General features: G+C 37.4%; 1 protein-coding gene across 2 annotated transcripts in view; it reads right to left on the bottom strand.

Moving 5' to 3' along the window:
• The window catches only part of ADAMTS3 (ADAM metallopeptidase with thrombospondin type 1 motif 3), a 266,497-nt gene that overhangs the window by 31,850 nt on the left and 218,968 nt on the right, over window positions 1–15,679 (bottom strand). For both annotated transcript variants that reach the window (XM_086704875.1, XM_086704876.1), the window contains exons 6-13: window positions 10,975–11,058; window positions 8,965–9,121; window positions 8,108–8,213; window positions 7,570–7,713; window positions 6,789–6,921; window positions 4,628–4,741; window positions 2,439–2,584; window positions 1,145–1,320 (exon numbers count right to left, since the gene is read on the bottom strand). In XM_086704875.1, coding sequence (XP_086561001.1) covers window positions 1,145–1,320; window positions 2,439–2,584; window positions 4,628–4,741; window positions 6,789–6,921; window positions 7,570–7,713; window positions 8,108–8,213; window positions 8,965–9,121; window positions 10,975–11,058 — 1,060 coding nt within the window. The remainder of the gene's footprint in view (window positions 1–1,144; window positions 1,321–2,438; window positions 2,585–4,627; window positions 4,742–6,788; window positions 6,922–7,569; window positions 7,714–8,107; window positions 8,214–8,964; window positions 9,122–10,974; window positions 11,059–15,679) is intronic.

Raw genomic sequence — 15,679 nt, 5'->3', positions numbered from 1 at the left:
GTGTCCCAGGCAAACCGGGTTGTACCAACAACCCTGGATTTTACCACAGCTCTTCAACAAACTTTAATTCAGAGGGAGGCAGTTTACTTTTAGTGACACTTTGAGAACTAAAAGGGCTTCTCTTCTGTCTGACCCAATGCCCTGGTATAGTCAACATCTCCTATAGGATCTCATTAATTTTAATATAATTTATGTGACTCATTTCATCGAAATAAAAAAGAATGCATCTTCTTAATGCATTGCAACTCTGAATTCCTATGTGGATGCATCTTTCCCATAAAACAGCTTATAAACTGAACTTGGCAGTGTATTATATCACATGGTTATCATGTAACTATTTTTCTTTTATCCATCCAAATATGAAGTATAGCAAGATGTTCGTTCCCATTTGAACATTATTTAACCAAAAATTCATGGTAAGAAGTAAACAATTAAAAGGAAATTTTTAAAAAATTTTTTAAGTTTATATATTTATTTTGAGAGAGAAAGAGAGAGAGAACAGAAGTGGGGAGGGGCAGAGAGAGAGAGGGAGAGAGAGAGTCCCAAGCAGGCTTCACCCTATCAGTGCAGAGCCCAATGAGGGGCTCGATCCCACCACGGTGAGATCATGACCTGAGTCGACATCAAGAGCCAGACATTTAACTGACTGAGCCACCCAGATACCATGAAAGGGAGTTTCTAAGTTCATTTTCTCATAACTAGTATACAGTACAAAAGTAAAAGGTTATAAATTGGCTTTTGTTCTTAAGTAATGATCTATTTCTTGGTGCTCACTCACTTGTAAAAGAACTGTATTCTTTTTCTAGTTATTCAGCAAGGAAAGATCACACTAGTCCAGAGCATTTCCTCGTAGAGGCACTTCAGTCAAAGGAGGAAACTCAACATGTCTCCTAGGGGTTGCTTTCCACTGGTCTCTTCAGTAGCCATGGTGGGAATGCTCTTGGCCAGGAACTAGCTCACAATTCTCACCTCTCTAAAGAAAGCCTTCCTCTTCAAAACCCAGCAGGACTTACCCCTATAAACACCAAGTTCTCTAAGTTACCAACCAGATGCCAGGAGTCCAAGGGATTGGTGTGGACAAGGCTTAACCTCTGAAGTTCCCATCCACACAGTGGGAAAGAGAGAGAAGGTCCACTCCACTCACAGTCAGGATGTTCGTAGGGCAGCCAGTGGTGCTTGGTGTTGTGGTATTCAAAGTGGGAGTTCCGCTGTTGGCATTGCTGTCCTCTGAAGTCCTCGAAGTGCTTCTGGCACTCTTCTGTATTACAAAGCTGGTACTCGAAGTTAACACCAGGACAGTCCTGACCGCCATTGATGGGCCTACAGAAAAAAGACAGCACTGGAAAATGCCCTTTGGCTCTGCTCCAGCAGTGGAAGCTCGCAGACTCAGTGCCTGAAGGCAGGAGGCCAGAGTTTTGGAGCTGTAGGCACAAAGTGAATGAACTCCTACTTCCTGATTTCAGTCCCTTTCTGAAAACGCCATCCTCTCCCAGTACATGTGTGTGTCAGGTACAGGGAGGGAAGATGGGGACCAAAAACTTGACTTAAATCAGCTTTTCAAACAGTCTGTTTTGGATGTATGTGTATGGTGAAAGTATATAAAGAAATATAAAAACATATGTATCTATGGTCTGAGGGAAATAGATTTTCTGCCATGCATAAAACACATAGATATAACCCAAAGAAATCTGATCACAGCTGTAGGCCTTCGTTTTCTCATATGGCAAATGCAAAAAATAATCCCATCTTTCTTAGGGGAAAATGGAGAGGACTGAATAAGTCCACATATTTAATATACTTAGAAAGAAGCATGGCTCGCGGTGAACCTTAGCTGTTCTTACAATTTTTATTGTTTTGGTGACTTCCACTAATACTTCTGCCATCCCTTCTGTGAAGACAGGTATGCCACATTTGATCTTCTTTATAAAATGGTAAACCCTAGACCAGAAAGAATGTCCTAAGGATCTGCTGAGCATGCAGGAAGGAAGGATCCAATATAGTTAGTTTGAGGGAGCGAATGGATAGCTGTTTCCCCAACAGTTCCTTGATGTTCCTTCAAGGTCTTTCTGTTGCCCTGTTCAGATGTGTTGCTCTCCTAACCCCAGAGTGTGGGAGCCCCTGTCTGGAACTACTACCCACGCTGACATGCTTCCTGCGGACAGCCTCAGTGCCCAGGCTCTCTCTGCCTCGCTCCTAAAGATTTCTAAAGAGCAACTGTTTCAAAAACCTCTAATCTTCACTCCAGCCTTTCATCTTCACTATTGACTACTCTTCACAAGATTGATGAATGGAGATTTGCCCAAAACAGACACTTAAACCCTTGGTTTTCATGTTGTGTACTTCACATGTATTTCATGAAAGAAAATATTAACAACACAATATGGAAGCATTTTCTGGTCTAGCCAAAAACAACTCAAAATTACAGCAGTTATACTCACGTGGGATTGTTACACTGGCGTGTTCTGAAACGGACACCAGTTCCGCACGTCCGGGAACAGGAACCAAATTTGGTCCATGATCCCCAATTGCCATCTTGTTTTTGTTGATTGGCATTCTTCCACATGCAATGACCCTTATAGCACCACTTGGGAAAATGACAAAGGGCAATTATGAAAATCACGCATATGCTAAAGCTGAAGTTGTTATACAAGGGCCACCAGTTAAAGGCCTTCACTTCTTCCCCCGCCCACCAGGTAAAAATGCATTTAAAAATGAACCCAGTGCAATTATATCAATAAGGTGCCCTATACAGGATAATTTAGGCTTGCATTTTTAAGTATAAAATGAAAAAATAACATTTACTCAGACAAGTTTTTAAATGATACATTTACAATGAGCATCAAACATAACCAGTAAGAATGATCTGAGGACCCAACTTGCATAGTGGGTACTATTCTACCTTTCATCCTTTGTTAGCTGTAATTTTAGGCTTTTTAAGGGTCATATGCACCCCTTTACAATAATAACAGAAAAATATATGCCTTAACTTTGGAATTAAATAACATAACATATCTAAAGCATATATAGTATTCAGAACACTTAAATATGTTTCAAACTTTTCATTCACAATGATTCTGAGAGATAGGTCATTTATTTTATCTTTACGTTTTAGATGAGGAATATCACGGCCCAGAAAGGATCATGAGGAGGATAAGAACATCTGACCAAGAAATAATTAAGTGGGAACCACTGAACCTTGATACTATAGAGGTACCTCGCTTATAGTACCCAGCACATAGCAGGTGTTCAACCAGTATTCTTTTCCCTTTCAACATTTTGACTTGCTTTTTTATCCTATATACAATTAAAATGTCTCTTAAAACTCAAATTTGGTTAAGTTTAAATATAACACAAATATATTTAGAGAAGTTGGATGTTCAGAGTTGATGTACAGGATATATTTTTCATAAAGCAAAAATGAATTAATTCATTATTGCTCTTGTTTTTTTAGTCAAAAGTCTGTAACACTGAATTTTTCCAAACATAATGTGTTTAGCATGGTACCTAACAAAGGTTAAACACAAATAATGGCAGATATTATTATTATTATTATTATTATTATTATTGTAATTCTCATAGCAAATATAGTTCATACATATTTGGACTACAGCTTAAAGGACTTTAAAAGAACTGAAAACTATGTAAATCTTCCTTGCCAGCTTTTGGTCCTGTCTACAATATCTTATTTCCAAACTAGTCAAGGCTCTTCAGTTTGAGTTCTTAACATGCCTTTGTTTTGGGTTTGGTGATCTTTCCCCTTATGAGTAGCGTAGCTTGGCCCCTGGCCAGTTTCTGAGCATTCGATCTTGACTACACAATGTGAGATTTAAAACCTCTGGGCATCTTTCCCCAAGGAACAAGGCCAAATCTTCTGTATAAATTCACATGACTTTATTTCTGGACAACTTTCACAAGGAGTGAGACGCCAGCAAGTAAATCAAATCCCATTAGCAGGGGCACAGATATTCTGCTGAGCTGCTGTTTCCTACTATATCAGCAGTGGCTGAAGAACGGTCTCAAAGATGTCTGATTCTATTCCTTGAAATTCGTAAATGTTACCTTATTTGGCAAATGGTCTTTGCAGATGTGATTTGGTTAAGGATTCTGAGATGGAGAGATTATCTTGGATTATCCAGGTGGGCCCTAAATGCTAGCACAGTACATGTACCCTTATAAGACAGGGGCAGAGGGAAATTTGCACACAGAAGAGAAGGAGATGATGTGGCCATTGAAGCAGAGATTGAAATGCTGCAGCCACAAGTCAAGGAATGCAGGCGGCCACCAGAAACGGGAAGATGTGAGAACAGATCCTCCCCTAGAGCCTCTGGAGAGAGTACGGTCCTGTCCACACATTGATTTTTGCCCAATGAAATAGATTTTGGACTTCTGGCTTCTAGAACTATTAGAAAATAACATAATAACATTTCTGTTGTTTTTAGCACCCAAGTTTGGGGTAATTTGTTATAACAGCCGTAGGAAACAATGTTTGTACATGATCGTAATGAAACCCCATACACCATGTCTTGCACAAAAAGGACTACAGCCATGGTCATAATTTTCTAGGTTTCTAAAGATGATTATTGTGAAACATATCTTAAATCTTTATTGCATAAATAGATACACTCACTTTTCCAGCAGCACATTCAGTCCCATCAAGTGGGGGTCCTTTTTTTGTCTTACAAAAGTAGGGATTGTCAGGATGGCTACACCACAGCTGTTTACATGGGTCAAATGTTCGGAACTGGAAGAGAGAGAATCAAGATCTCAGTGACCGACAGATGGCATGTCATACCAATGTATGTGTAACCATATCTTCTATACAGTTTCTTCATGTTTCTTGGATATTTTCATTTCAAATTAATAGTCATAGTTGTGGCATGTTAAGAAAAAAGTACTGCCTAAGAATTCCAAGGAAAGAATACTTTCATTCTGCTATTCTAAAATATTAATGACAAGCAATGATTTGTCTGGGATTCTCTGGTTCACTTTAACATTTCTGCATACTATTTTTTTTTATGGTTTTCAAATAGACAACACTGGAACTTTAAAGAATTTGTAAACATTATGACCATTTTAAATACAAAAACTTATTATGATCATTTTATAGCTCTCCTTAGCCCTGTAAGTATGAGCTAGTCAGGTATAAACAATAAAAATACCCATCATAATGATCTGGCTCAAAGCAGAAAATATTTGTAAGGCTTGCTATGTGAGATCAAGTTTTCTGAGTGTTACAAAATACCACAATATATCCATATAGTTTATAACGTACTTTCCACATATTTAATCCTGAAAACAATCCATGGCTGAGAATATGAGTTACAAGGTAAGGCTGCAGTTATGGTTATAAGCGAGAAAGTAACAGTCAGACCAGCATATTAGTATTCTTATTCCTGAGAATGTTTTTTTTTTTTTTTATCGTCCTAAAACACGACATTACAATATCCAAATATTTGTCTGTGCTCTTTACTTATCTGATCTCTTTGTAACTGGAAACATCTTACCATTCTCTAGATTAAAAAAAAAATCAAAACACCAGTTTATCTACATATTCATTGCTTATACCACTAATTACCCACACATAGCCTTATGGTCATAGTCTTTTTTGTTGTTGTTGTTTTTAAATTAGCACTCATTTCGGACCTGGGTTCTTGTTGTTGTTGTTCTAATTCCTATTACTTAAATGCAGAAATTGTACTTTTCCATAATATTGAGCCAAACTTTAGAATTCTCAGATCTAAAGCATTAATGTAAGTAGTAAGGGGCTGACAATGTGCACCTTACAGACAGACCAAATGGCTGTAGATATCTCCATATGGAAGATTTCAAACAGAAGATCAACTTCTTTTCAGTGCCATGAAATATTTATTTTTCTTTCTCTAACACATAAAGCTTGCTCCAACATATAAAAAGCCCTTCCTTTCTCCCCTCTCCCTCCTTTTTTTAATAAACTACTAAAACGCATTATAGAAATTTAGTGAAACATACCTCTAATCTGCATAGCTACATGGAACACTGGCTTTACTGAACTCCATTTACTATGTGCCTGCATTGTGCTAAGGGCTTTAATTATACTATCAAATTTAATCCTGGTGCCAAATTCCACGAGATAAATACTATCGTTATCCACATTTTACACCTGAGGAAACTAAGTCAGAGAGAATGACTAAAGTTCTCAAAGTTATATATGTAGTGAGATCCAGATTCTGACAACCCACCTCATCTGAGTATGAAACACACGCTCGTTACCTTCACACCATTGCTCCTGACCTTCATACTATACCACATGACTGTCATGTGAGAGAGAATACACAAGCACAACTCTTCCATCTGGTCAGAGCGGTATGAAATTCTGGCCAACAAACTAATGAAAAGCAACCTATCAAAGGCTTAGAAGTCATTTCTGAAGGTCACAAAAACCAAGGGAGAAATAGAGCATAAAGTTTCATGGCCTGACAATCTTAGTTTCAATGCCTGGCTCCCCTATTGACCAGATGTGTGATTTAAGCAAATTTTTTAATCTCTCTCAAGTCTTGGCTTTTTCATCTGTAAAATAAAACTGGTTGGCCAGTTCCCAGGCTCCCATCTAGTCTGTCACAAGGATTAAATAATAATTCACAAGGATTAAATAATATAGTACTTAGCTTCAGCACGTAGTGACACAGCAAACACACAGTCATTGATAGATAACCTTATACCTGCACCAGTGAGTCTGTGAAGCTCACCAAACAGGAGCCACGCAAATAGATTTCAAGATGTAAAATCTCAATGGACTTTGAGTAACATACCGCAGTGCACATTTTATAACCAACCCCAAAGTCAAAACGACATTGTTCATCCATAGAGTAATTGATTCCAGGAAGTTCTGGGAGTTTGGGCCAATCATGTTCAAAAGGGTCATCAAGGAGACAGTCATAGGAACTGTAGAAAGGAAAATATTTCAAGTAGTAAAGTGTTCATTTTTTTTTTTTTTAATCACATCCTAATGAAAAAGTATTCTTAGGTTACATTCTCTAGAATTCCATCACATCATATAGCAAGATCACAAAGGCATACGTTTTAAGGTTTTGGGTGTAAGTTCCATTTAGAAAAAGACCCATCATCCTTATTCATCCCAGAAATAATAAGCCAGGCATGACTCAGGAAGACAGTAGAATTTTGACAGCCTTATACATGTCTCCAGCTGAGTCCCCACATGGTGTGGTGGTGCAGATCCTGGCACTGATGCTATATCAGCATCATAGTGACACATTATGCAGGCCTCACATGGCCATCCTCTCCCTGTCCTCAACTCAAGTTTGACCGTAAGTCAAAGATGCTATAAGGAATTTACTAAAGGGAAACCACAGTTAAAAATTCACTTAAATTCTACGCTTATGGTTTAAAATATTGTGATTACATTATGGCATCATTGTGCCAAAAGCTCTGAGTCATAAGAAAATGTTTATTATGAGCAACAGCTTTCATTCACTGGGAGTTTGGTTATGATCAAGGTCCTAAAAGTCAGCTTCATGTCTGTGTTATGCTGTGACGTAAATGCTCTCTCACGACATGCAGAAGGGGACATACTGGATGTATCTCTTCAGTTCTTGGCCACTGCACCGGGACCAGTGGTAACGATGAAATGCTGCTTGCACCAAGGGGGCCATGACACTCCCCATAGCGGTCTCATCACCACACCTGTTGCCTTGGCCGTCGTGCTCCATTCCCAGCCTAGAACAAAAGGGAGACCTCCCTGGTAAGAATCAGAGGGGCCATTGGTTTTGCTTGATTTCACTCTTGAAAATCATTTGAGGGAAATACACATTCTAGAAATTAACGTGGGTTTTGTGGAAAAGTCAAAGAAACTGCAAAATAGAGAACCATCTGACAGAAATGTCTCTCTTATTCTATAGCTATGTAAAGCACAGGGGTATCTCTGCAAGCCAGAGCCACTTACTTAGTTTCAGTACATGACCTCTTCCCTGTTTTGAGCTCCTCACACTTGGCAAGGAATGAGAGTTGCAGGCTGGCATGTACTCGGCCCAAAGTGTGAACAATACTGAGAGAAGCAGGAAAGAAAAGACTTTTTTTTTTTTTTGCTTTATAGCTGTCAACAGTGACTTACACATGGCCAGTCTCATGGGCTACTACAAAAGCAGATGAAAAACCATCCTCATGATTCAGGGTACAACTTCTCACTGGATGACACATGCCGGTGACTGGAGCATATCCTGTAGAGAATAACAATTACTTTTATTTTCATTTTATGAGAAAACCCATTAAACACTACTACTGGACCTTCACCTAGAAAAAAAAAAGGCTTTTCAGGAAACAGAGGCAGTATTATTTCACTGCTAGTGTTGTGCCACGTTCTCTTGGGAAAACCACACACAGGTAACGGTCTCTAAAAAGATTCATTGGGTCTGCGTTTTCTCCTTTCCTAAGGGAAGGAACTGCCTGGAGTTACCATTCTGTTCCTCCCACCAACAAAGCCCTGTCTTTCTATTTTAGTGAATGGTCCTTCCCATGATGGTACTGATGAAGGGAGCCAGAAATTCCATCAACGTTGAAAAGAAACTCATCAGTCTACTTTTTTTCCAAAGTCTACATCAGAATTTATTAGATAAATGTAAGCTGACTTTAGAAGAAAGTTCCTTGGCAGCAATCATTTCTCATGGTATCTCCTTTCCCTTTCCAAAGAGTTAGTGGAAATCACACTGCATTTTACAGCGTCCCCTCCATATCCCGAATGCATAATCATTATTTTAAAGGCAAGTATAATTTATTATAGCATTTAAGTGGCATTTAACATTGTGAATTCCACAGAAGTCACTGGAAGCAATAGAAAGAAAGTGTATGCTTGGCTGATGCATGATGGAAAGTGATGGTAGGGATTGGAACATTTGAACGGATTCTTTGATTTAGGATTATTTTTGAAAAGTCATGCCCTTAAGTTTTTCTTCTGCATATTAATAGAAATACCTTGCATTCCAGCAGGTCCAAAGTCTTGCCTGGTTAAGAAAATTGCATGATCATGGTGTTCAGAGTGGTTGGGATCAGATTTTTGTTGTTGGCAAGCCCAGCGACACACGTTCTCCAAGCTTCTGGATGGGTTTCCCCTTTCTATTAGGCTGATGGACTAAGAGGAAACAGTGTGTTGAAGAAGTGCACAAAACTTTCCCAAAGTCTTCCTATCATAACTTTCTCTGAAGTCAACATTTGGGAGTGCAATATTTAAGGATGTTCAATAACATTATCTAGTGCCTATGTATACATCTTTTATTTGGGAATTCTAAATGCCCGTGAAGGATATCTTAAAGATGATTAGTGTTACCTGTGTGAAAGGGGAATGACACTTTTATGGGAACATGTAATGCTGACATTTGCTATCATGGGGCAACTCAATATTAATCGTTGGGGTAAGAATTTTAGTGGTCTATTACCTAATTCAGCTCAGATTTCTTAGTTTTATAGATATTAAGAACAACAACAAAAAAAGGGTTAAAGATCCTGGCATAAGACTTTTATCCAGAGCTGTTAAAGTAAACAGTCTTTCATTAACTTTTTTATTTTTATTTTTATCGGTCCAGAACTGATCAACATATGTGAAGAACACAGGTTCTTCAATGAGCTGGCAAAGCTGGTTAAACCTTCATTTTGGGAAGAGGTCAAATTATATATAAACCTTACACTGAAAAAAGCAACAACACTTTTCTTAACCTCACAGCAACGAAGAGGGATGTACTCTTATCTCGCAGTTCCAAGAGATGGACTGACATTGCTTGGAACATTGCTACCACCATATTATGATCAGGAGTTAAAAACTCAGAAGGAAAAGGGCCCATCCTTCAAGAACCAAGTATCCATACTTTCCAGAGTAGTTCTGATGGACTAAGAAATTGAATTTGGAACCCAAATTAGTCCTTAGTTGGCCAACAAGCTAAGAGTTTTGTTACATTTCAGCAAATGTTATTATCCATGTTTACATTCTGAATAAAATTAGCTTGGTTTATTATATGCTGATCACATACTTCTCCACGTAAATCCTATAACAACCAATCGAAGGCTGTTAACATCTCCAGCTGGAGTTGACTTGTATTCAGTGTTAGTGACACAAAGTAGGTCAGGTTTATGGAATAAAGTAAACATCAGTGACACCCTCTTATCAGAAAATGATAAGTGGGTGTTAAATACATAATGAAATGCAAACACATGGATTTTTCCTGTTTGCTAAATGCATAATTTCATTAGTATTTCATAATCAGGAGGATTAAGTATGGGAGTGGGAATGTGATTTTAAAACATCAAGAAAAGTGCCAAGTCAGTCCCTTTCTCAGAGGGAGAAACTATGGTCATCCATTTCATTATTTCCAAGCACAGGCACATCTACTGCCATTTTAAAGCCAGCTGAAGTTAGTTATATTAAATGAAATTCCTACTGTGTACACTTTGACCTAATTTTTTGTTTGCAAAAGGATTAAAGCTCTTCTAAATGCATATCCACTGTATACTTCACTTTCCTAAGTGGAAAATATATATATAAAATAATTGTTTTTAACAAATCATGAAAGGGCAAGGACCTTTGCTATTTTTCTTCACTGATATATTCAAGGCATCTAGAAACAAGCATCTGACACATAGTAGGCACTCAGTATAGATGTTTTGAATGAATAAGTGAATCACAAATTTGATGATAATAGTAGACTAAAGAAATTCTCTTTTCTGACAATGGTATCCATTTTTTTCACTCATACAGCCATGCCTAAAGTCAAAATATCTGAATCCATTAGTCACATGAACAAAGCAAATGGCATCAGCACAAAAATCATTATCTGCTCAGATTGGGAGATGTGTACTCATTGTGGTGGTTTCTCTTCCTCAGTCTATGTGAGACATCAGTGCCACATGTTAGCTATAGCTTCAAAAATTTAAGCTTCTGTTTGCTAACCCAGTCCTTAACATTCACAGTTTACATATTTTAGGGCATTTTACCTTTGCATAACCCAGCATTATCATGCGCACCAGGACCACATTCATATGTACTCCAAGGGACTCATCATGGTAAATTTCATTCACCTAGAAACAAAGCAGATGATTGTTAAAAGAAAGGTAACACATCAATGATTATGAGAGGCACAGCATTTCAGGGACCAGCCATCTAATCACAAGTACTAGAATCAAGTCACTTTTTTTTTTTTTTAATTTGGTTTAAGCTGAACCCTGAAATTACTTACCTTTAGCTTTGGCACAATTCTCCGATATGTGAATTACTGATTTTGTAAACCCCACAGTACCATGAACGTGGAGACTATGCCTTCAAAGGGCTTCACTAAACTATTGTTGTGTTAGAGAGAGTCCAATGTGCTATAACCCGCAATTCATCAAAAGCAACCACATGTGGGTGGTGACTCTGGCAAGAGTCTACTAGCTGTGTGGAGTCACAGCCATGTAGAGAGAATCAGACAGCAGGCATTTGTCTGGGTCCTCCTGTCACCACCACGGGTCCTAATCTGGTTGGGAGAGCTCATGGAGACGGAGCTGGTGAGCAGGAGCTGTGGTGGTTTATCTGCAGGCCAGTGAGTGGGTAGCCTGAAGTGTGCAGCTGAGACAACGGTGATTTAGAAGTTCTACAGTGTGAGAAGTCCTTAGATATTTGAATTACCAAGGTCCTGTATCAGTGTATATTAGATGAATATCACCCTTGGGTATAGCTCAGAAAAGCAAAGTCGGGTCATTCCTTTTTATTTAATTTCTAAAGTTGGGCTGACATTTCTAAAAGTGATTTGGCATGCTTTAAAATCATAATCTCAGCAACCTCAAAATCACAGTCCAACACACATTTATACAGATGAGGAAAGTGAAGACAGTAGAGATTAATTGATATGCAAAAGCCACAGTCAACTGTCGGCAGATATGAATCTAAGGTGAACCATCATTGTGTCTTCTGATTAAGACAGTGCAAAAGAAGTGTGAAAAAAAAGATTGCTTATTAAGTTGGCAAATGTTAGCAGGAATGGGAGAGGTGGAGTTATCTGATTAGATTAGAAAAATTGTTAGCTGTTCCCATGGATAGGGACCCAACATTTGTCACAATAACTAAAAGAGGGGTGGAAAACTAACTGCAATTTGACTTGAAATCCAGGAGACTTGGACAGTAAGCACAGCAAATTGAAAACCCACAGAGAAAAGATAACCATAATCTCATAGAAAGGGGCTTTAAAAAGAAATACAACTCAAGAATGATAGAATGTTCTAAAAACAATCCCACAAAATTCATGAATCATAAAATTGCAAATTACCACACTGACCAAGAAACAGACTAAGATATCTCAACTGAAATATTTCAAGAATCTAATGGTACTTGCCAGAACACCTTAAAAAAATGAAGGCCTTAAATATAGACTAAAGGCATACTTACTAAATTCAGATGGAACGAAAAAGAAGACAGCTAAGATGGAGGTAAAAAAAAAAAAAAACCTACAGAAACTAGTATATGCTAAAGAAGGCAAAGTACAGTTTGACAAGAAAAGATGTAGAATCCCCTCACACAGAAAAATGCATTGACATATACACACATACATTTTACAAATGCATATACACACATAGAATGCTAAGACCCAATTTAATCCCTGTTCAAGATAAGCCAAGGTAAAAAAAAAAAAAAAAATGTGCTCTTGCCGGGCACAGGTGTGCAGGCATGTAACCCAGGGGCAAGCTATCCCTTCTGGAGGCCAGGGTGTACCTAAAGTATTGAGTACATTTTATCTATGATATCTTGTAAAAGAGATGTTGACAAACCTGAGTATATCTAGAGAAGAATAAAAAGCAAGAAACCTAGAAAATGTGTCACATAAAGAATGGAAGATGTAATGGCCAAAAACAGAACACCAAACACTAATGGTCTCGGCTGATATCTTGGTTCAGCCCCTCATTGTGGTGTGGTCTCTATCTTTTTGAGTCTCAATAAAATGGGCATAATAAGAATACTACCACACTGGGCTAGTGCAAGAATTAAAAGATTTAACTCATGCAAACATATTGCTCAAAAAATTTGAGAGGTAAGGAGAGAGGGACATTAAGGAAGAGAAGAATATGGGAAACAGAAAAGAAAAACTTAGAAAGAAGACTTAATATCTGCCATATGAAAAAAGGCTTCAATTTATTCTGTGTATCTACAGAAAATAAAAACCTTAAGTTCAAACTATGAGAAGGACAGATTTCAGTTCAATATAAGGAAAAACTAAATGCTGGACAAAAAAGCTGTGATTTCTTGTGACCATTTGGTCACAGGCACAATCTCTTCTTCCATACCTGCCTAATTGAAGACTGAATCCCTTTCCTCTTCTGGATTAATTATCTGATAAGAAATTCCTAACATCTGAGGTGCCTGGGTGGCTCAGTCAGTTAAACGTCCAATTCTTGATTTCAGTTAAGGTCATGATCTCACAGTTTTGTGAGTTTGAGCCCCATACTGGGCTCTGTGCTGACAGCGTGGAGCCTGCTTGAGATTCTCCTCCTCTCTCTCTGCCCCTGCCCTGCTGGCACTCTCTCTGTCTTCCTCCAAAATAAATAATAAATTAAAAGTTAAAAAAAAAAATTCCTAACATTATAATGCCAATGTAAGTAAAAAGGCTGAAGCCAGGCATATCGCTCACTAACACATTCATCCAGAGACTCATGGACATTCCAAGAGACTTTTCCTAAGGCAGCTGTTCTGAATTAGCAACATGACTTCACTCACATGTACTCAGTTTAATGTAATTGAAATATAAATGCATTTGATGTAAAAAGAAAGGAAAAAAAAAAGACTGAAAGCAATGCTAGTAAATACACAAAATAGGAGAACAATAAAATTTTAAACTAAAGAAAAGTAGTTAGGTAAAAAAAAAAAAATTCCAGGGCAAGGATGATGGAAGGAGGGAGACATAGCCACTTGCACAGCAGCGGCAACAACTATAAAATGTAGGAAACACATCAGAGATCATAAATGAAGGAAAGGTGGCGATATTGACAAATAGCATATGATAGTTCAGCTAGTATAATGTACCTATAATCATCCTAAATTAGTAAATTTATCCATACTTGGGAAATTTTAAGATCAGTACAATACCAAGAAAGTATAATGGACAAAATTTAGGTTATCAATGGTAATATTATATTATAAAATGTTAGAGTAAAAGGACACTTTTTAAAAGTCAGAGTTAACCATTCACCAAATGAAAAGTATTATTTAACAAAAGTCACTATTACGCCAGGCTAATTAGACAGCAGGGTACTCCGGTAGAGACCAAAATTGATCATGGAATCTTCTAGGTTAGCACATATTTGTGAAGCTATCACGGGACATACATAAATTATTATGGGTAGAAATCACCAAATAGAAGGCAATAATATGTATACAGAGCAGAGAGTATTCTTTCAATATGGCAAACTAACACACATTAGGTATCTGTGTTACGCAAAGCATTGGATATCATTTATTATCTTGATTTTCAAAGTTTAAAAAAGTTGCTCCCTATACATTATTTACTTTAAAATGTATTTAATAATTTGGCTGCTTTCCATCTTGCTAGGCCTTATTAATAACAGGAGGCAATGTTTTTATACTCAGAGACCTATAGGATAAGAGTTGAAAAAATAATCAGCAACAAAGGATAAGATATTCAAAGACCTGGATTCCGTCCCAGCTAAGCCACTGATAAACTGAGTGACCTCAGGCTCTCTGAGTCTGTTTTCTCACTGGCAAATTATAATTGGATTTGCTGTGCCTGTTTCAAAGAGCTGTTGTCCAAATCGAGCAAAATGGCACACAACTGCTCTCAGTAAAACATGAAAAATTTTGGCACCCTTCCATCTATCCTTGAAAAAGATTTTGAAGATTTATGGATGTATTTTCATAATCTACGTGAAAAGAACAAGAAATACAACGGCCTCCTTCTTAGTTTTCACTAAAAGAGACTCAAGACTCTTTTTCTAGAAATCTCAATTGAATGAAAGATGTGATTTAAATTACATATATAATAAAATTTTGGGAAAAACCATTTGACACTTAATTTTTTTTTTTTTCAAAACTGTTTCAACGTAAAAAAGCTCTTTCCAGCAGATGGCAGCATGCACATTTTTGAGGGGGGTACAGGCTGCTACATACACCTGGAGGTACTTATTCACCAGTTGTTATGTCTGCCTTTTCCTATATTTACACATAAATAAAATCACTTCCTCAAAATTAAATACAAGTTTTAAAATATTCTAGCCTAAGGAAAACACTGAGTCATTTGACTCTTGAAAGCAAAGAAAAATGCTGAAAACATCTTTATTTAGACTGTTTTTTCAATGTCATCTATTAAAACACATGCGAAACAGAGAAACTCCAAGAATCTGACTACAAATTAATCACAAATCTTAACAATCAATAAATTATACACCGAATGAAATAAAAACATCTCACTGAATGAACCACTTGAATCTGTCAAGATGAAGTAGAATATTTGTCAAGAAAGAATTTTACAGCTCTTAGTGACAAGGAAAGCATTTTTTCCCTAAAAGCAACATCAAAAACAAACAAAAACAACAGCTAATATTATATAGAGCTTTCCAGATTCCAGACACTGCTTTAAATGCTTTATATGAGTTCAAGTAATCCTTGCAACAACTTCAGAGATCTTAGTATCTTCATTTTGTATCTAAGAAGTCGCGA

Source organism: Puma concolor, chromosome B1, assembly GCF_028749965.1.
Source record: "Puma concolor isolate L17-30 chromosome B1, mPumCon1.1.hap2, whole genome shotgun sequence".
NCBI classification, from domain to species: domain Eukaryota; kingdom Metazoa; phylum Chordata; class Mammalia; order Carnivora; family Felidae; genus Puma; species Puma concolor.
The sequence above is the reverse complement of the archived record's forward strand: the minus strand, read 5'-3'. Positions and strand labels throughout refer to the sequence as shown.